General features: G+C 38.5%; 1 protein-coding gene across 1 annotated transcript in view; it reads right to left on the bottom strand.

Annotated features, from left to right (window-relative positions):
- Positions 1-6,536: 6,536 nt before the first annotated feature.
- The window catches only part of SPG20 (spastic paraplegia 20 (Troyer syndrome)), a 35,609-nt gene continuing 21,564 nt past the window's right edge, over positions 6,537-20,581 (bottom strand). Inside the window, exons 6-9 of the mRNA XM_011993002.1 lie at positions 17,046-17,240; positions 14,906-15,064; positions 14,731-14,821; positions 6,537-7,565 (exon numbers count right to left, since the gene is read on the bottom strand). Of these exons, the coding sequence (XP_011848392.1) occupies positions 7,298-7,565; positions 14,731-14,821; positions 14,906-15,064; positions 17,046-17,240 (713 nt within the window). The 3' untranslated portion in view covers positions 6,537-7,297. The remainder of the gene's footprint in view (positions 7,566-14,730; positions 14,822-14,905; positions 15,065-17,045; positions 17,241-20,581) is intronic.

Raw genomic sequence — 20,581 nt, 5'->3', positions numbered from 1 at the left:
GGCAGAGGCACGTGGTGACGTCATAAAGCGATGCCCGTAGGAGGCAGGGGGCGGGGCGAGGGCAGCCGGGGAGACTGGCAGAGAAACCTGCTCTGTTCTGTGGAGCGACCCTGGAGAACAGCTCGAGGGACACTCCTTGCGCAAGACTCTGGGGTTAGATTGTTACGATTACACAGAGGAGTGTCAGGAGGCCGAGAATATCCCTCACCTTTTTCTTCCCTCCTGCTGGTTGCTTTCCTAAACATAGACCTGGGTGGCAAAGTCGGCTTCACTCTTAGCCCTTGTTAGGAAAATGCTGGATCCAAGAGTAGCTGCGCCCTTCTTTGCTTCAGTTGAACAAGCACCAGAGTCGCTGATTTGGCAGTGTTGGAGCGAGAGGAACTGGCCTTAAAAAGGTACCTCCTGAACTCCGGAAGACTGCTAACCCTCCAGATTATTGTTTTGCATCTGTGTGCCGTTCATGAACATACCTCAGAGCTGCTCACTGCAACTTGAAATTTATGTATGTATGTATATATATATACACATATATAGTCATACATAGTCATGCGCCTCCATGTGAAGAGACCACCAAACAGGCTTTGTGTGAGCAACATGGCTGTTTATTTCACCTGGGTGCAGGCGGCTGAGTCCGAAAAAGGAGTCAGTCAAGGGAGATAAGGGTGGGGCCGTTTTATAGGGTTTGGATAGGTCAAGGAAAATTACAGTCAAAGGGAGGTTGTTCTCTGGCGGGTAGGAGTGGGAGTCACAAGGTGCTCAGTGGGGGAGCTTTTTGAGCCAGGATGAGCCAGGAAAAGGAATTTCGCAAGATAATGTCATCGCTTAAGGCAATGACTAGCCATTTTCACTTCTTTTGTGGTAGAATGTCATCAGTTAAGGCGGGGCAGGGCATTTTCCCTTCTTTTGTGGTTCTTCAGTTACTTCAGGCCATCTGGGCGTATAAGTGTAAGTCACAGGGAATGCGGACATGCAAGTCACAGGCGTATATGTGCAGGTCACAGGGGATGCGATAGCTTGGCTTGGGCTCAGAGGCCTGATCTACATTTCTTTTTTTTTTTTTTTGAGACGGAGTCTCGCTCTGTCTCCCAGGCTGGAGTGCAGTGACACAATCTCGGCTCACTGCAAGCTCCGCCTCGCCGGTTCACGCCATTCTCCTGCCTCAGCCTCCCGAGTAGCCGGGACTACAGGCGCCTGCCACCACGCCCGGCTAATTTTTTTGTATTTTTAGTAGAGACGGGGTTTCACCGAGTTAGCCAGGATGGTCTCGATCTCCTAACCTTGTGATCCATCCGCCTCGGCCTCCCAAAGTGCTGGGATTACAGGCGTGAGCCACTGCGCCCGTCCTCATTATATTTTTAATCACAAAGTTCACCTCCTGCCCTTGATACATCTGTGTTTCCTTGACAAAAAGAGACAAACTCTGTAAAATATTTGAAGAGATTTATTCTAAGCCAAATGAGTGACCAATGGCTGGTGACAGCTCTCAGGAGATCCTAAGAACACGTGCCCAAGGTGGTCAGGGTACAGCTTAGTTTTATACATTTTAGGGAGACATGGGACATCAATCAAATACATGTTAAGATACACACTGGTTCCATCCAGAAAGGCAGGGCAATTGGAAGGGATGGGGGACAGGGGGCGGCTTCCAGGTCACAGCTACATTCAAAGATTTCCTGATTGGCAATTGGTTGAAAAGTTATTTACTAAAGACTTAGGAATGTCTTTAGAAAATAAAGGGGTTGTGGAGACCAAGGTTTTAGTGAGAATGGGATAATTGATTGGTGTGGAAAACACAATTTGGTGTCAGACGTGTTGTGAATACATAAATAGTTTTCCAATTGAGTTTCTGGATGAGATTAACATTTCAATTGGGAGACTGAGTATAGTACATTGTCTTCTCCACTGTGGGTGGGCCTCAGCCAATCGACTGAAGACGGAATAGAACAAAAAGGCTGACCTCCCAGGAGTAACAGGGAGCTCCTACAGCCAAACAGCTTGAGTTGGAACACTTTTCCAGCCTTGGGCAACACTTTTCCAGCCTTGGGCTCAGACTGGGACTACACATCAGTTTGCCTGCCTCTCCAGCTTGTCAACTGCAGATCCTGAGACTTCTTAGCCTTCATAATTGTATGGGCAAATTCCTTATAATAAATCCTTTATACACACACTCCCTATTAGTTCTGTTTCTGTGAATTACCCTAATATAGGAGGTATGCTTATCAAAATTTTGTCTAGCTGTAAGTCTGAAAGGGCAACTCACAACCAAGTAAACAGAATAGAATGAAGTGAAAAGGACTAGATTATCTGTTGACAAATCCAAATGTACAGAGGATTTCTTTTTTGAGATGGAATCTCACTGTCTCCCAGGCTGGAGTGCAATGGCACAATCTCAGTTTACTGCAACCTCCGCCTCCCGTGTTAAAGCGATTCTCCTGCCTCAGCCTCCCAAAGTAGCTGGGACTACAGGCACGCACCACCATGCCCAGCTAAATTTTTTTGTGTATTTTTAGTAGAGACAGGGGTTTCACCATATTGCGCAGACTGGTCTTGAACTCCTGACCTCGTGATCCACCCGCTTCTGCCTCCCAAAGTGCTGGGATTACAGGCGTGAGCCACTGCACCCAGCCGAGGATTTCTTAAAAAGATCTGTTAGCAAAATCTCACTGTGGGAAATTAAGAGCAAAGGCAAGCAGAAAACAGGTTTGTGTTTCTGGCAGAAATAAAGCAATGGAATTTACCTCCTGCTTGAAACAACTAAGAAACTAAGAGGAACAAAAAAAGAAACAATGGTTTTCAAGACATTGAACATCAGGCAGTAAGGGACAATGATCTCTTGATGAGACACAAATGAGGCAAGCTCCCAAATTGGCCTGGGCCTGCCAGGGTACAAAGCAGAAAAGGAGAAAACAGGCAGAGGCTGGTGGTTGCCCTAAGTTGAGGAAACAGAGTTTCTCTAAGAGTCTAGGGAGAACAAGGCAGCTAGACTTTGCAGGGCAGACATTGGAAGGAAGAGCTGCGCACGGTGTTCCCAGACCAAACTGAGGGTTGGGCTGCTATTTCTTGTGACCCAGTAATAAGATGTAGATGAACCGGGGAGGAAGTTTTTATTTCTGGAACCAGTTACAGGGAGAAGGCCTGGAAATGATCACCAGACCAACTCAAAATTACAAAATTTTCCAGAGCTTATAATACCTTCTAAGCTATATGTCTATGTGTTAAGTGTGCATTCATCTAAAGACATAAGTGGTTAATTTCTTATAATCTACAACTAAGGTCTTGAGTCCTGAAGACCTTCCTCTGCAGCCTCAGTAAATTCACTTCATCTAAATGGGTCCAGGTGCTAGGGTGATTACCCTTGTCTCCTGCTAAATCAGGGAGGTCTGGTGATTTCTTCAGAACCCCAATAAACTTGTTTAATCCTAAATGGGTCCAGCTAAGAATTCCTTCATTTTTTTGGTCATGCTTTAAGGCCCAGTAAAGGCCTGGGCAAAATTGTTGGTGGGCTTTTGTTACATTCCAGCCTTTGTATAAGGGCCTTGGCTTTTTTATCTTTTAGCATTTAACTTAGCCACTCACTCAGCCACTCACTCAGTACTGAAACAGTTGTTATGGGGGCCTGTGTTGAGACCTGGCCTGCCACAGGGTACACTCTGCAACAGAGTCCTGATGAATGCACACACATGGTGGGGCAAGTACTCAGGCTGGGGAAAGAACCATCACAAAGGATTAGTGGGGAAATCTTTACAGTTTACAGAGGTAGGAATAATACCTGCTACCACCCACCAGAATGGAAAACCTCTGAATTCACAGGGCATCAGGTACACAGAGGATTTTGCTTTAGGAGTGGAAAAAAACACTAGCCACTAGCCCTAACAAGTTTAGAAGAAAGATCCAAAAGTATCCAACTGGTTCTAAGTAACTTAATCCCTTCCCAAGACAAAGCTCAAGAATATTTATAGGAACACAAAACATCCAGTACCCAATAAGGTAAAATTCACAATGTCCAACAATATCTTTGGTCTCGTTATGTTGCCCAGGCTGGTCTCAAACTCCTGGACTCGAGAGATCACCCAACCTCAGCCTCCGTTGGGACTACAGGTGTGCGCCTCTGCACCCAATGTAACATTGTTTTCTTAAGGTATGTTAGAACTCACCTGTAAGTCCATCTGGGCTGATGTTTCTTTGTGGGAAGATTTTAAACTCCTTATGGAACTATCAGCCAAAATACCCTTAAAGAATTTGGTTTAGGGAATTGAGCCTCTTGCCCTAACAATCAGTAGGACTTACTAATTTATAATGACGACAGTGTGGGACTGGCCCAGGAAAAAAAGAAATGACAGATGGAACAAATGTCTCTGAGCCCAGAAACACTCATACTTGATATATAGAGAAAGACCTGTGGGAAATTACTGAAGAAAAGAACTATTCAATAAACGGGGGTTAAATAACTGATTATCCACGGGGCAGGGGAGGAGGGGAGGAATTAGATACCTTACATCTTGCACACATACACACAAATCTCAGTAAACACCTAAACATGAAAAGCAAAATTGTCAGCAGTGACAACAGGCAAATTTTACAGTAGAGGGAAATGAATGGCAAATGAACATGAAAAATTCCTGATCTAAGGTCAGGAAAGGAGGTCAGGAAAACACAAGTTAAAATTATGAGATACTTTTTTATATATGCTACATTAACAATAAAAACATTGCAAAGTTCCGGAAGTACTACTCAAGAGAATATCATCATTTTGGAAAATACCTGGCATTATTTTGCAAAATTGACAAGCCAACAACTCCACTCTTATGTATAAAGTCTCTTGCATATGTGTACCAGGGGACAGTCAAGTATTTTTTGAGTATACTGTTTCTACCAACAAAAACTAAAAACAAATGTCAACTGATAGGAAAATGAACACTTGATGTGGTATACTCAAACAGAATACTACAGAGCAACTAAACCATCCATGCATACAAGCACAAGAATTTTAAACATAAACTCAAAAAAGCGAGTAAGACTTCACATTCAGACACTATATGTAGAAAGCTTCAAAAAATGAAACAGTATGTTTGAAGAATATACATGTGTGATTAAAAAAGGGCAAGGAACAATAAAAAATGATGTGGGGAAAGAGGTAAGAAAATAGGAAGAGCATACATATACGTAATTGGCAGCTTTCCGTGTCTTTAGTTAGGTGTGATGAGTTTTTAGGTATTAATTCTGTTACTCATCATACCTTACATGTAATATACAATTTTATCTATGTATCAATTATTATAAAATATAAAAAAATCTTTAGAAGATGCCTATCTCCTAATGATTCAATGAATGGTGGGAAAAGTCCATTTTCTAGAGTCTAAGACAGCACACTTTTTCTGCAAAGGGACAGAGAGTGTGAATAAGTTAGGCTTGAAAACAGGTGGCCATCTGGATTTAGCCCATGGAGGATATTTGCTGACCTCTGGTCAAAGCTAACTATTTAAAGTTTACATTCCATTATTTGCCATTCCATTTCTTTTTAAATTTTTTTAAATTTTTAATTTTTATGGGTACGTGGTAGGTGTATATATGTATGGGATACATGAGATATTTTGATACAGGTATATGATTCATAATAATTACATCAGGGTGTATCTACTGCTTCAAGCATTCATTTGTGTTACAAACGTCCCAATTACACTCTTTTATTTTTAAATGTATAAAAAGTTATTGCTGACTGTAGTCACCCTGTTAGGCTATCAAACACTAGAACTAATTCGTTCTAACTAACTGTATTTTCATACCCATAAATCAACCTCACTTCCCTTCCTATCCCTTCAATGCCTCCCAGCCTCTGGTAACCATCATTCTACTCTCTATCTCCATAAGTTCGATTATTGTAATTTTTAGCTCCCACAAATGAGAGTATATGAAGTGCCATTCTATTTCTTAAACTTAAAGCATAGACTGTAAGCTACTTACCAATTCACTTTTATTTCCATTTTATCAACTAGTACATTATCCTTGGTCTTAGGAAAAGCCTACATCAGTTCCATGTGTTCCCAAAATATAAGCCCATGTGATAATGAGGTCAGGCAATTCAGAGTTTTTTAATTCATAAAGTGCATTCTTCAGACAGCTTCAAATAATGTCTAAGTAGCCACTAGAAGATCAGAAATTATTAGAATGGACTACAGCTATGAAAACTAACACCAATCTCTTAAATTCAGTAAACAAAAATAAAATACCATTAGGTATTTAGTTACATAGTTTTTTAGCCCATGTAAGTAAATAAGTCTGTGAATAGTCTGCCTCCTGCCAAAGTGGAAACCATAATGCCTATCCACCATGGATTACGCCTAAGGTTTTCATATTCTTTACCTTGATTATGAACGAACCTTTCCTTTTTAATAACTTGTCTTTTAATATAAATTCCAATGACCGAATCCCAGAATAAAAATGTTTACCATTAGTAAACTCAATTCTGTTTATATATATATATTTTTTTTTTTTACAAGTTTTAACCTTTTGGAAAAACAGAAGCAGGTATGATAAAATAATTTCTTGAAGTACTTTTTTAATCCAATTAAGCTGATAATAATCACTTTGAATTTTAATACAAAACAATCATGTTCCCAAATGTCCTAGGCTCATAAGAGAACAATCGGTCTCAATACAAAAGATGTAATAATCTATTTTTATTCATTTTAAATCAAAAAGACCATTCCATTTCCTAACAAACAGGTAAGTTACAAAAGTAGTCCATTTTACTTTTCATCAGTCTTTCCGTTTTGAACAAGTCTTTTTGAGAATTCTTAGTTTAGAATTAGGTTTAGCTTACACACTGAAAATTTTGAGAAGCATCTAAAAAAATCCACACAGTGCAAAAAGAGGAGACAATACTTTAAGCCTTCTATAAAAAGAATTAAGGTTACTAAATGCCAATTTTTAAGCAAATATATAGTTTCCTAATTTGCTTTCTGAAATATAGCAGATATAAAAATAGTTCAACATTAGGTTTAATAAGGTCTAAATAGCACATGTATTATTAGCTTTATTTTACCTGCAAAAATATTTCAGCTACACTTGGAAAAAATAAACTTGAGAATATTACTTCACATTTCTAAGGCCAGATGCAAGAATACTTATTCTTTTCCTTTTAAATAGAAGACATGCCATAAAATTTATGAAAGTTAATTTATAGGAATGAATACATTTAAAAAATACTGGTTAATCTGTGAGGAATTCCACATTTGCTTACATAACAAAATTTCATCCATTTCATAAGGCTTTGGTATAGGTGATTCCCAGCACTCCATCATTTATCTTTCTTCTTTGCCTCCTTTACTTCCTTCGTCTGCTCATCCTTCTCCCCTCTCACGTTGACATTTGCTGCTCCTTCTTGATTTTCCCTCTGAGAATTATCAACTATCTGATAGTCCTCAAGGAGAGTGTGTCCTGTTTGTGTTGCAGTTTTCTTCACCATTGCTTTGATACCAATGTTGTTAATATTGTAGGCAGTTACGCCAACATTGACTGCAGAATCCACTGCATTGTGGGTAGCTTCTCCTGCATTATACCCGTATCTTTAAAAGAAAGATTAGAGGACATACAATGATATGATAAATACAAAATAAGGTCTTCTGAATTAGTATTAAATAAGTCAAATGATTACTGTTACCCCTGAAAGCAAAATTAAAGCTTAGGTTTCAATTTAATTAACAACTTAAAACACAGTAGAGAATGAAATCACACTGTGACAAAGCTGTATTTTCTCCTTTAGTAAAAACAGTGTGTGAAAATAAACTCAGACTAGCTGAGAATGATGTAATAAAGACCCTCAAGTAAAAATAAAGTGTAAATTATAATATAGGTCATTAATCAGTCATTTTTTTTAATCCTCCCTTTCTGGAAATATGAGGGAAAATATTCACAGAAGCAACTAATCTAGAGTCATATAAGTGGTTTCAAGTTCTACCTTAACCAGACTTCAGCTACGTCTTTTAATTATGGGAATTTGAGTTTGTCTTTAAACAGAGATTCTATGGCATTCTCCCCTGCATCCCACCCTACTGCACACTCACTGGCCTCCTTGCTGTTCCTTCAGCCCACCAAGCACTCAAAGGCCTTAGGACCTCTGTACTGGCTGCTCTCTGCTTGGACTTTCCATAGTTCTCTGCCCCACCTTCTACAAGTTGGCTCAACTATAATCTTCTCATTATCTAATCTGTTTAAATTGCCTTTTCCCACATGCCCACCTCCACCTCTTGACAATTGATTCCCCTTTTAACTACTTTTTCTTCTCCCATAACTTACCACTTTCCACATACTATAGAACTTACTCATTATCACTGTTCATGTCTTGCTTGTCTCACTAAAATATAAACCCTATTGGAGAGGAGATTCTTAGCTTTGTCCTTTAACGTATCCTAAATATTGAGAATAGTGCCTGATACTCAATGAATATTCACTAAATGAATGAAATCAGTAATTCCTGCCCTATCTGCCTCAGAGTTTCTTGAGCATCAGATGCATAGCAAGTGCCTGGGAAATGATAAAGCATATACAAAAGTAGTTATTATTGATAATAATATCTGCATTTAATGCTATTTCTATAAAATACAATTTGAGGTCCTATACGAGCATACCAAAACACATTTCCCTCGTGTTTAATTGTTTTACTCTTTACCCCATTTTGGTAACACGCTTTTAAAGCTTTTCTTGTCCACAGGTTTCCCCAAATAGAGGACTGTTTAAACAACAAACAACAACAAAAAGGCAAAAGTTTACATTTTCTCCAGGACACAGTGAAGTTTCTTAGGTGCTTTATGACCTATAGCTGGACATCTTATGTAACACTAGATCTGCCTTTTGAATTAACAACTTCTCTATTACTAAATAGCCTGGCCTAGAATAGTGGTTTGTGATCCTACTGGCTTGTTTGTGCTTGGCTTTTTTAACCCCAGTGTGAAATAATCTTACAGTGCCTCTGAATGATGATTCTATTCTGTCCTTTGCCTAATGTTAGTAATTATATTAGAGCTAGCACACGGCAGAGCCTAGTCTGTCAAACCTTCCAAGTCTGTACTACTCTTAATCGAGGCCCTTCTCACCAGTCAACAGACAGAAAAGCTTCCTACAACTGCTTCGGCCAGTCCCTGTTATGCAACCCTTCAGCATTCCACAGGATTTGCTGATGGTGCAGAAGATGCACTATTGCTGATGGTGCCTTCTCATTGTCAACCAAGCCCCAGTCACAACTACTACTGTCAGGTGGTAATGGCTGTGTCTACACAAAAAGAAAAAGGTATCAGCAGTTTCTGCACTGAAAAACAGGGACCGTAACTCTTGGTGGAGCCGGTTTCCCCGAGGGCTTACAGAACATTCAGAAAACTACATTCTAATGCCAACCATGCCAGTAATTAGCCACACGACCTTGGTCAAGTTTCTACCTCTTTGCATATTGTCAACTTTCTCTTCTTTATTTGAAAAAAATGAGGTATATGTGTGAAAGCAGTTTTAAAATTCTAAAATACTAAACATATATTTTTAAATATCCTATAAAATGGCTTTTCATCAGTTGTATTTATTTTTTAATATACCCTCAACTATCACTCCTGCTTTCCAATATGCCTTAGAACTAGTTTTCCTAACAGGAATCTATTCTTCTCTTCATAAATAACTGTTTAGTCCTTTTCTTCAGATTCAAACTATACTGCTATAAACTCCTATAAAGCATATGTCTGGCAGAAAGTTAAATTTATTTTTGATCTCTTATTTTTAAACAAATTTACTTTAATTAGAGCTCATTAAGTTGGATTTTATATACTAACACTACCAATTGAAAAATAATAAAAAATGAATACAAAGTAGGCCCTAAATAAGTCAATGAGATTCAAAACTACAACTGAACCAGATTTTTCTGAAATTTCTCCAATGTGTTCAGTTATACAGAACTGGTTTTGGGTAATATGACACCTGTCATTGAAGTTACCCCTTCATCCAGTGCAAATTTAGGGAGAATTTTAATTAAATTTCACTAAACAAACCAATAAACCAGCTACACTTATAGCATAGTACCAAAAACCATAAAACAGTAAATTTTCCACAGGAAAAAAAGTCTATTATTAAGCTTATATTCCACAAATATACATTCAAAGAAAATATTGCTAGGGGAAAATAAAAATAGATCTATCAAAGCTATATTATTATTCTTTAAACACTTCAAAGTGGAATAAAAGAAGCTTAAAGGTGAAACTTAAGCTTCATATGTAGAAGAGAGATGAATTATTGAATAGGTACTATACCGCAATTAAGTGTAGCAGGTTTAAAGTTACTGTTTTTCATTATTCCTGTATGTCTTCACATCTCCAAATATAAGACAAAAGTATTAATTTAACTGACAAAAATAAACTGAATGTTAATGAATAGTTTCTATGCATTTACCTAAAAATTTTAACAGTTATTTAATCCTCTGTACTGGCTTATCCACCTGAAATCAGATAAGGAAGTTTATATAATACATTTGGTTCTCTCTCAAGCATAAAATTAAGGGACATTTAAAATAACTACTTTGGAGAGCAATCGCTTATCATAGGCAATTAAGAACACAAATTTTCCTTATTATACTACCATCAGTTTGATTCGAGTACTCCACAAATGGTCATTCTGTGAAATACTTTTTGATAGTAAATTTAAATACAGGACAGTGTAAATAAACCTAAGTGTATATAAACAAATAAGAACAAAATTAAATAAAGGTACAACAAGTTTTTCCATTTCTTCAGTTCTATCACTAAGTTATTACTGGTTCAATACTTTTAGTTTCTTCTCTTAAAAGATGTTTTCTACTTTGGGCCAGATTAGCTCCAAAGGTGAGAAACAGTATTACTTAGATAAAATCTTTTATTCCCTACTGCCTCTCCCCTCTTTCTGAATTTCTAATAGCAGAAACTAAATTACTGCTAAGACTGAATCATCCTCATAGTTAGAAATACAAAGCTACTTAACTAAATTCTCACTTATCTGCTTTTTATTTAAATTCCATGAATCTTTGGGAAAAAAAGATAAAAAGAATAGCAATAATACAATAATAGAAATAAAAGAGCTGAGAATCACTGTTAAAAATATGCTATTCAACATATTAAGTTCTCATTAAGGACCAGAAGTGCAAAATCTACATTAAAATCCAGTATTTCCTAGTTATGTGAATCTCAAACTTTTAATAAGTTAATTGTAGTTAGGTAAGTATTTTTTTTGTCATTAGAGTAGGCCATGAAACAAACCCAACAAAGCACTTCCTATTTTCTAATATGATAATCTAAAAATAATTCACTTTTGGCCTAAAAGGCATTTCTGAATTTCACCTGTTCTTGCTACAAATAAAGAACTATTTTTCTAATTATGACTGATCCAAAGTAACCTCAGGGTCATAAAACAATGACTGAATATTAGAGTTCAGTGCCACAGGTGACAAGAAGTGAGTTGGAAGACTTGAGTTTTATATTTCTATCAGAAGAATTTGAGATCTATTGTATGTTTTATCTCTCAACTCTTTTGGTAAAACTGACACTCCAGCCAGGCACGGTGGCTCACGCCTGTAATCTCAGCATTTTGGGAGGCTGAGGTGGGCGGATCACAAAATCAGGAGATGGAGACCATCCCGGCTAACACGGTGAAACCCTGTCTCTACTAAAAATACAAAAAATTAGCCGGGCGTGGTGGCGGGCGCCTGTAGTCCCAGCTACTCAGGAGGCTGAGGCAGGAGAATGGCATGAACCCGGGAGGTGGAGCTTGCAGTGAGCCAAGATCACGCCACTGCACTCCAGCCTGGGCGACAGACCAAGACTCCGTCTCCAAAAAAAAAAAAAAAAACAAAACTGACACTCCAAAATGATATGCCATATTGCTTTGATTTGATTCAAAGATATGTATCCCCCAGAATGTAAACTAGTTCAGCCACTTTTGGGAGATTTCTCAAAAAACTTAAAATGGAATTACCATTTGATACCCAAAAGAAAATAAATTATTCTATCAAAAAGACACATGCACTCACATGTTCACTGCAGCACTATTCACAACAGCAAAGACATGGAATCAACCTAAGTGCCCCTCAGCGGTGGACTGCATAAAGAAAACATGGTACATATACACCATGGAATACTACACAGCCCTAAAAATGAATGAAATCATACCCTTTGCAGCAACATGGATGCAGCTGGAGGCCATTATTCTAAATGAATTAATGTAGGAACAGAAAACCGCGTGTTCTCACTTATAAATGGGAAATAAACACTGGGTACTCATGGACATAAAGATGACAACAACAGACACTGGCGACTACCAGGCGGGGGAGGGAGGGAGGGGAGTGTGAGCTAAAAGACCATCTATTGGGTACTATGCCCACTACCTGGGTGAAGGGATCATTTGTACCCCAAACCTCAGCATCATACAACAAACCTATGTAACAAGCCTGCACTTGTACCCTTTAATCTATAATAATAGTTGAAATTATAAAAAAAAGTAAAAATAAAGCAATTCCTATTCCCTAACTTAAAACAAACAAATGTATACATGCCCCAGACAGAGCAGATCAAACCAATTAAGGATGGAAATTAAATTAGCACTGTAGAGCACGGGGTCTGATGACAGAAACACTTGGTTTATATCCCAGCTCTACTACTCACTAGCAGAGAAATCTTTAACATGGTATTTCACTTTACATTTTGGTTTCCTCATCTGCAAAATGGAGATAACAGTGTTGAAAAATTAATCAATACGTAGGAAAAGCAATGAACACAGTGCCTGATACAAAAGTATGAACTCAACTAAATGCTGTCAATAAGTGGATAATTAACATAAATAACCAAGAGTTGTGAATACTATTAATATTGCTCTTCTTTTTTCTTTCTAAACAGTAAGATCCAAACTAATTCAAGGCTAAGAAAGCAACTCAGGTCCTTCATACTAGATTTAGTTTTTAGACCTTGATTCTTCTAGTATTGTATAAAGAAAGTAGAGTCAGGTAGAAAGAATAAGGAGCTAAAAGCAGAAGACCCTGCTTTAACTCTCACCTTCAATACCACTTGTCATAAATTTGTTATACAGTTGCTGCTTCAGCATTTATTTTTAGGCCTGACATAAGTTGCTTGAAACCTAGTTGTATCCCATCACCTTTGGCCTAGTTAAAACTTCCCCCTCCCTGTGTGGTTGTCTGCAATACAGTATACTTGTTTCTCATCTCATTGACTCAAAACCCAACATACCCCACAGCTGCTGACCACGAGAAAATCCAATGGTCAACATCAGAGTCATGTAAAACCAGAGTCGTGTAAATGTTCCCCTGTTCACACTTGTTTTCTTAAAACTAGTCAATCCACAGGCCCCACTGGAAAGCCAAAGGAAGAACACCCATGGACTTGCATGAAGGTAGTCACACAAATCGCCTCTCCCTTGCTGCTGCTCCCTGTCCACCCACCTCCCGCCCCACCCACTGGTTGAGCACTCTGCTGTCTTCAGACTTCCTCCTGGCCCTCGTGGGTACCCCTCTTCTCTCAAGGGTCTGTGAGTAATAAAAAGCTTCTGTCGTTTCGTGTGTTTGGTTGTACTGCCTTCTCTGTGTGTCACATGACCAACACACCCAAACCCTGCTCTCCTCCTAGTCAGGGTCTCCTAGAGAGTGGCTATCTTAGTAGGAATAAACTGGACACAGGTCAGAAAAGAGTCATAAGGGCATATGCCATAAACAAGTTCCCTGAGAGAGGGATACCTGGTCATGGATGTGCCAGGATAAAGAAGTATCCTGTGAAAGGCACACTGCAAACATCCATGAGCTTCTCCTCTTGAGCCACGACACAGCAGGACTAGAATTTATAGCCACTCTCCAGAGACAGACTATAAGGCCAAATGAGAAAGCAATCATAACACCAATCAGGTGAGCTTGTGCAAATCATTCATTTCTGCTTGTCCATTTCTTAATATATGAAATTGAAGATACACCATCTACCCATTCCAATACAAATGTACGGTGGTAATCAGAGTCAAGTAAGATGTGACATAATTTTTAACAGTCTGTATACTGAGTGGGCTAATATTAACAAGGGGTATAAGAGTTTAATTATAATTCAAGTTTATTCAGGCAGACATCACCCATCAAAAACAGGTAGTCAGTTAATAAGGTATACAGGAATTCTGGGCTTTTAAAAAAATTAAACTTATTCTTCACAGTAACGATGAACAAATGTTTATAACGATTAGTAATATAAAGCAAAGTGACAAGAATTCTGTTATTATACTAGAAATACTATTCTCCCTATTTAAGAAAAGCAGTGAGTGAAAAAAATTATTTATCAGATACTTAATAAAAATATCTTTACCATCATGGATTTTTGCAAATGCTACAGGAGATTTAGTTGGCCAGGTGTGGTGGCTCATGCCTGTAATCCCAGCACTTTGGGAGGCTGAGGCAGGCAGATCACCTGAGGTCAGGAGTTGAAGACTAGCCTGGCTAATGTGGGGAAACCCCATTTCCACTTGAAAAAAAAAAAAAAAATTAGCCGGGTGTGGTGGCGTGTGCCTGTAATCCCAGCTACTTGGGAGGCTGAGACAGAATTGCCTGAACCTGGGAGGTAGAAGTTGCAGTAAGCTGAGATCGCGCCTCCAGCTTGGGCAACAAGAGAAACTCCCTCTCAGAAAAACAACAACAATAACAACAAAACAGAGATTTAGTCATTAAAATAAAATTCAACTTACTTATATCTGACAGTTTGTACAGTTTCTGCTGAAACATTGTTAACAATGCATTTAGCTGCACATTCCAATCCTTGCCAAACAGTTGAAAATCCTGTAAAAATAATATTTAAAAGTATGTAAATCTAGTCCAAAGCAAATAGAGCTTCCTAGTTAAAATTCTGGGCCCCTTTGTTACCTTGAACACTACTTGCTGCTACAACCATGGCACCATCCAGAGGAGATTTCCCATCTTTGTCTTTTTTAAGAGATTCTGGAACTAGTTTGCTTCCATGCTTCTTGACATGTGGAGCTAGTTCTTTTCCAACGCAATTCGCTACAGTGCAAACTCCATCAACTAATATGACCATTAAAAAAAAGAAAACTTAGGAAATATATATTATTCCCTTGATTTTTACCAGTCATCTTGCAACATTCTTAAATGAGCCTCTAAAATTGTTTTACTATATAATGTTACAATTTCTACTTAAGGATATGAAGCTTAGAGAGGAGGTCTCACTATGTTGCCCAGGCTGGCCTTGACTTGTACTCCTGGGCTCAAGTGATCCTCCTGCCTCTGCCTCCTGAGTAGCTGGGACTACAGGTATGCAGCACAGACTGGCTATTTTTTAAATTAAGGCTTTTGTTTGCTTTAAAGCTGTGCTCGCAGAGCCTACTGATGTTTATAACCTTGCCTCTCAGATACACATGTTCTTGAACTTCTGCTTGAGAAAACCAGCCACCTTTTCTATCTGACTGTTGCAATGCAAGATTGGTTGGTACTTCTAGATTATTCCAGCTTAGTGTATTCATATTTTTCTATTGATAAAAATCTCAGTTATCGTCTCTACTAAAAAATACAAAAATCTAGCCGGGCGAGGTAGCGGGCGCCTGTAGTCCCAGCTACTCGGGAGGCTGAGGCAGGAGAATGGCGTGAACCCGGGAGGCGGAGCTTGCAGTGAGCTGAGATCCGGCCACTGCACTCCAGCCTGGGCCACAGAGCGAGACTCCGCCTCAAAAAAAAAAAAAAAAAAAATCTCAGTTATCTCAGTGAAATAACAGTAAAATGTTTAATTCTATAAAAGTAAACAATCCAAAATCTGATTCAAAAAATACTAAATACCAAAAAAGATCATTTTGCTAAATTTAATGGTAATCCATTAAGGTTCTATCTACCCATCTCAAAACACCAAATTTCAGTGCTGTGATTCTCTAAAAGCAAGGAGTTAGAAGTATATTGCTTGGGAAGGCTGGCGCCAGAATCACTAAGTCAGCTTTTCTCAAACAACAGATCCCTTTCTCTTGACCCTCAACTACTAAGCAGTAAACGACTCTCCTTGAAAGAATGTGTCATATCCCTTGGAAGGATTCAAGGATTCACATCCAGTCGTGCTGCATAATGATGTTTTGGTCATTTCAGACATTTCAGGGTCCTATAAGATTATAATGGAGCTGATTAAGTCCCACTGCCTAGTAACATCACAGCCACCATAACATCATAGTTCAATTACTTTGTTTTTAAAATAAATTTAGTGTGGCCCAAGTATACAGTGTTAAAAAGTCGGCAATAGTGTATAGCAATGTCCTAGGCCTTCACATTCACTCACCACTCACTCACTGCGTCACTCAGAGCAATTTCCAGTCCTGCAAGTGACATTTCTGGTAAGTGCTCTCTACAGGTTTTATGCCATTTTTTATCTTTTATATACTGCACTCCTACTGTACCTTTTCTATGTTTAGATGTGTTTAAACACACAAATACCATTGTGTTACAATTTCCTATAGTATTCAGTACAGTCACATGGTGCATAGGTTTGTAGCTTAGGAGCAATAGGCTATATCATATAGCCTAGGTGTGGAGTGGCAATAATGTTTAGGTTTGTGTGAGTACATGCTATGATGTTCACACAATGATGAAATCACCTAATGATAGATTTCTTAGAACTTACTCCCCTCGTTAAATAATACATGACTTTACATTCAGAACTCTTTTTCAAAGATACACACATTCTCCTCGTCAACACATCAAAACAACCCTTCAACCAGTTTCTCAAACTTTAACGTGCAAATAAGAATCACCTAGGGATCTTGTGAAAATGCAGATTCTGAATCAGTAGGTGTGTCTGTGCCTAAAATTCTGCATTTCTAAGGATTCCAGACAGGCCGATGTGATGTTGCTGGTCCACAGGTCTCACTATGAATAACGAAGAGAAACTGCTTTGTCCTAATTCTTTATTCTTGAGATTAAACCATCTAAATGAACATGCAGATTAACCCTGGATTAAGACATTATTTTAAATATAACTTTAAAGAGGTAAGGTTATCTAGAATTACTTTACCCAGGAACTGACTGACTTTTGCTGCTCCTCCTGTAGCTTGCTTCGCTATATAAAGTCCCTTGGTGACAGCTGGACTAACTTCCACAGGTTTTTCTTCTGGTTGAATCCGCTCTCGGAGTTTAGAAGCACCTTTCTGGATTGCTTTGCCAGTAAACTCAGCACCTTTGATTAAACCCCAACTCACCCAGGAAGCACCTTTTTAAAAGAAAATTTAAAATTGTACAATATTAGGGCTAATTATACTTTTAAACACTTTAATAAATAACATCAACCAGAAAAAAATAAAAGGAGTTTGATATTCAGAAGCTAAATGTGCCATGTCATAAACTTTCAAGCTAACTTTATACCTACAGTTTTCTTCCTGAATACTTAGGTCATATGTCACTCAGTGACAAGAGTTCTGCGTTACTCTATGCTGCCACTGCAACTTGCAGGTATCTCTATATGTTACTTACCACAGTATATCACTGTTAGGTATTAATTTTTAGTTTTGGTGCCATTAACCGAGAATTTGGCTAAAGAACCCAGATATTCTTGTTCTTTTTGCCTTAGGCCAGGCACCAGGTTTCCCCATGAAATCCTGAGGGAGAAAGACAGAACTATCACAAAATGTAAACCAAAGAAACTGCCTCTCAAACACCAAGGCAGAACTGTTACTTTCTTTAGGCTAAAAGCATTAGTCAGGGGATCCTGTTCCTTCCTGAATCCTAAACCCAAACTCTTGGATCTCAGTACTATTTAGCTTGCTACATATACCTGAACGACAAAAACATGAGAACACCCAAAAGCATGAGAAGAGAAAATCTAAAAGAAGAGAGAGGCCTAGATAATTTAGCCATTTCTCATGACAGTGGGTCCTAGCCCTTTGCTTTGCTTATGTTCTCGCAGCTTGAATGACAGAACTGCTCACCAGAGGAACAGAGGCATGGAAGGGCCTTCTCTAGTGAGGACAAAAGGTCCTCAGCCAGTGGAAATGTGGGGAAAGGAGGAGTGGGAGAGGGATGCGTAAAGAAAAAACACACAAGAACAGTGTCCCCTAAGATGGAAGAAGTATTACCCTACTCTGCAGAGACTTTCAATTTAAAATATTTCTTTTTTTGGCGAACACTTAACAATGTGCTTTCAAAGTTGAACATATGAAGTACTTAATTATATTCTCTCAACGTCTGTGGTATGGTTTTACATTACTCCAGCCCATGAATAAGCATCCAGCAATCATGTGAAAACCATAACAGTTTATTTTAAAATGTTAACAATGAAAAGTGACATGTAATAAATAATTAGAAATTTTATGTTTCTCTTCCTGTTTTAGTCAACATCTCCACCTCCAGCTCCAATCCTACCCCCACTGTCCTACCTGACAATCAATTTCTGGGGAAGTGCAGGATTCAAACCCAAGCAAACAGGCTTCCATAAACAATAAAAGGCTTGAAGATGTCCATTTAAAAAAATTATCTTTCTAGATTAACTTATAGGTTGAAAAGTGTTAAGAAGAAACCAGCTGAACATGAACACTGAGAAATCGTAAAATAAATGACAATGAAACGAAGGATACTACAATCCTATAATGAAACTATAAGAAATAATAGAGATGAAGTCAAATGATGACTGAGAAAAATAAATGGAAATGAGATAAAAAGTCACAGCACTAATAAAGAGAAATACTAGATGCAAATAATCAATAACATATCACCATGGAAGTATACAGTATACATAAATATGTTAAAACTATGAACACTGCAACAGAAGATAAGGAAATGCAATATTTCATTGGTAGCTATGTAGATACTTTAAATGACATGTACAATGCCAGATATAGATTGATTCTGTTCACATTTGCATCCTATGCACTGAATTAACGCAGCCACATGACAGACCATGAACGTCTGCTGAATAAATGAGACACTGGCAGATGTTAAAATTATCTAACTCAAACCTAACTACTACAGCTTGTGGGACACTGTCCACTTTTACTGAACTAAAGAAAGCTACCATTTACAGTTGTTATTAAAAACAGAAGTCCCTGGCCAGGTGCAGTGGCTCACGCCTATAATCTCAGCACTTTGGAAGGCCAAGTTGGGCAGATCACCTGAGGTCAGGAGTTTGAAACCAGCCTGGCCAATATGGCGAAACCCTGTCTCTACTAAAAATATAAAAATGAGCTGGGTGTGGTGGTGCGTACGTGTAGTCCCAGCTACTCAGGAAGCTGAGGCAGGAGAATCACTTGAACCCTGAAGGTGGAGTTTGCAGTGAGCCGAGATAGCATTACTGCACTCCAGCTTGGGTAACAGAATGAGACTCTGTCTCAAAAAACAAAACAAAACAAAACAAAACACAAAAACACGGAAGTCCCAAATCACAGCTTTCTCTCCTGGTAAAAAGCTAGCTGAACCCTAGGATTATATAGAACCCAACTTTTCTGGTAAGTTTTAATAATTTTATCATAAGAAATATGAGCTTAAAACACCGATTCACTGATCTTTTTATTTTCAGCTTTTGATATTCTTTATCTCTGGCCATGAGGGGGAAAAACTGGCAGAAAGTTGGCTAGCACATGGCTACTACTGAATTCTCAATCACATGACATGTATCTTATGTTTGATGCAGTCGTCTAAAAACCTAGAAATGATTTGTCTTAGCACTTAACATCCTATACCAATCAAAGTATAAATTGAATATATGATTGCTCTTTGACGTTTTGTTCATTCTATATAATTTATGCTAGAATAAAGGTCTTTGTGGATCTGACAGCTGGAAGACTGTACTAGGTCAATGGAGTCCAGAAGGAATCTACTGAAGAATAGGAGGACTTGTTTGTCTATTCTTTACCAGACTGAATTAACCAAAATGGAAAAGTTTTTGCCAGGGCCTAGAAGCACAAAATGGTAGCAAAAAGCATAATCTTGGAGAAACTTTAGGGAGGCATCACAGTTACCTCCGTTCTGCTCACTCTCAGCCCTAGGATGATATGCTAGAATAGGTAGGCAGAAAGTGATCATTCCCTCTCATTCCATGTCAACTGTTTGCCTAGCATTCCAGAGTCCATCTGTAAATTACACTGGGAAAGATTAGGGAGTTAGAGGGGACATTCAAATACCCTTGATGATCTTTTGCTACCTCACAACCACTAAAGTGTTCCAGAAATAGGTTGCTCCAAAGGTGAGCTCCATCAGTCTATTGTCAGCAACCCTCTGCCTCCTCCCAAATAGTTTACTAGGCTCTACTCCAATGATACTGCACAGCCGCTGCCTTCTTAAGGTGTAAGTCTAGGTTTCCCAAGCCCATACAGGTAAACTTTAAGCACGGTTGTTTTACTTTTTTCACCTTTTATATTAGGAAAACCTCAGACTAGCTTTTAGTGATCCTTACTTATTCTTTGACAGCAGACAAGCACCAATTATGGGCTAAGATGAATAAGCTCAATTTATATCCCTGGTTACTCATTTTGTACATAGACTGAATGAGTCAGGTAACAATAGTCTCTTGATAGATCAGATAATTTTCCCGGGAGTAAATCTTTATTAATTTTCTGCCCC

The sequence above is a fragment of the Mandrillus leucophaeus genome, unplaced genomic scaffold, assembly GCF_000951045.1.
Source record: "Mandrillus leucophaeus isolate KB7577 unplaced genomic scaffold, Mleu.le_1.0 Scaffold421, whole genome shotgun sequence".
NCBI classification, from domain to species: domain Eukaryota; kingdom Metazoa; phylum Chordata; class Mammalia; order Primates; family Cercopithecidae; genus Mandrillus; species Mandrillus leucophaeus.
Note: the sequence above shows the minus strand (reverse complement) of the source record. Positions and strands in the feature narration are given on the sequence as shown.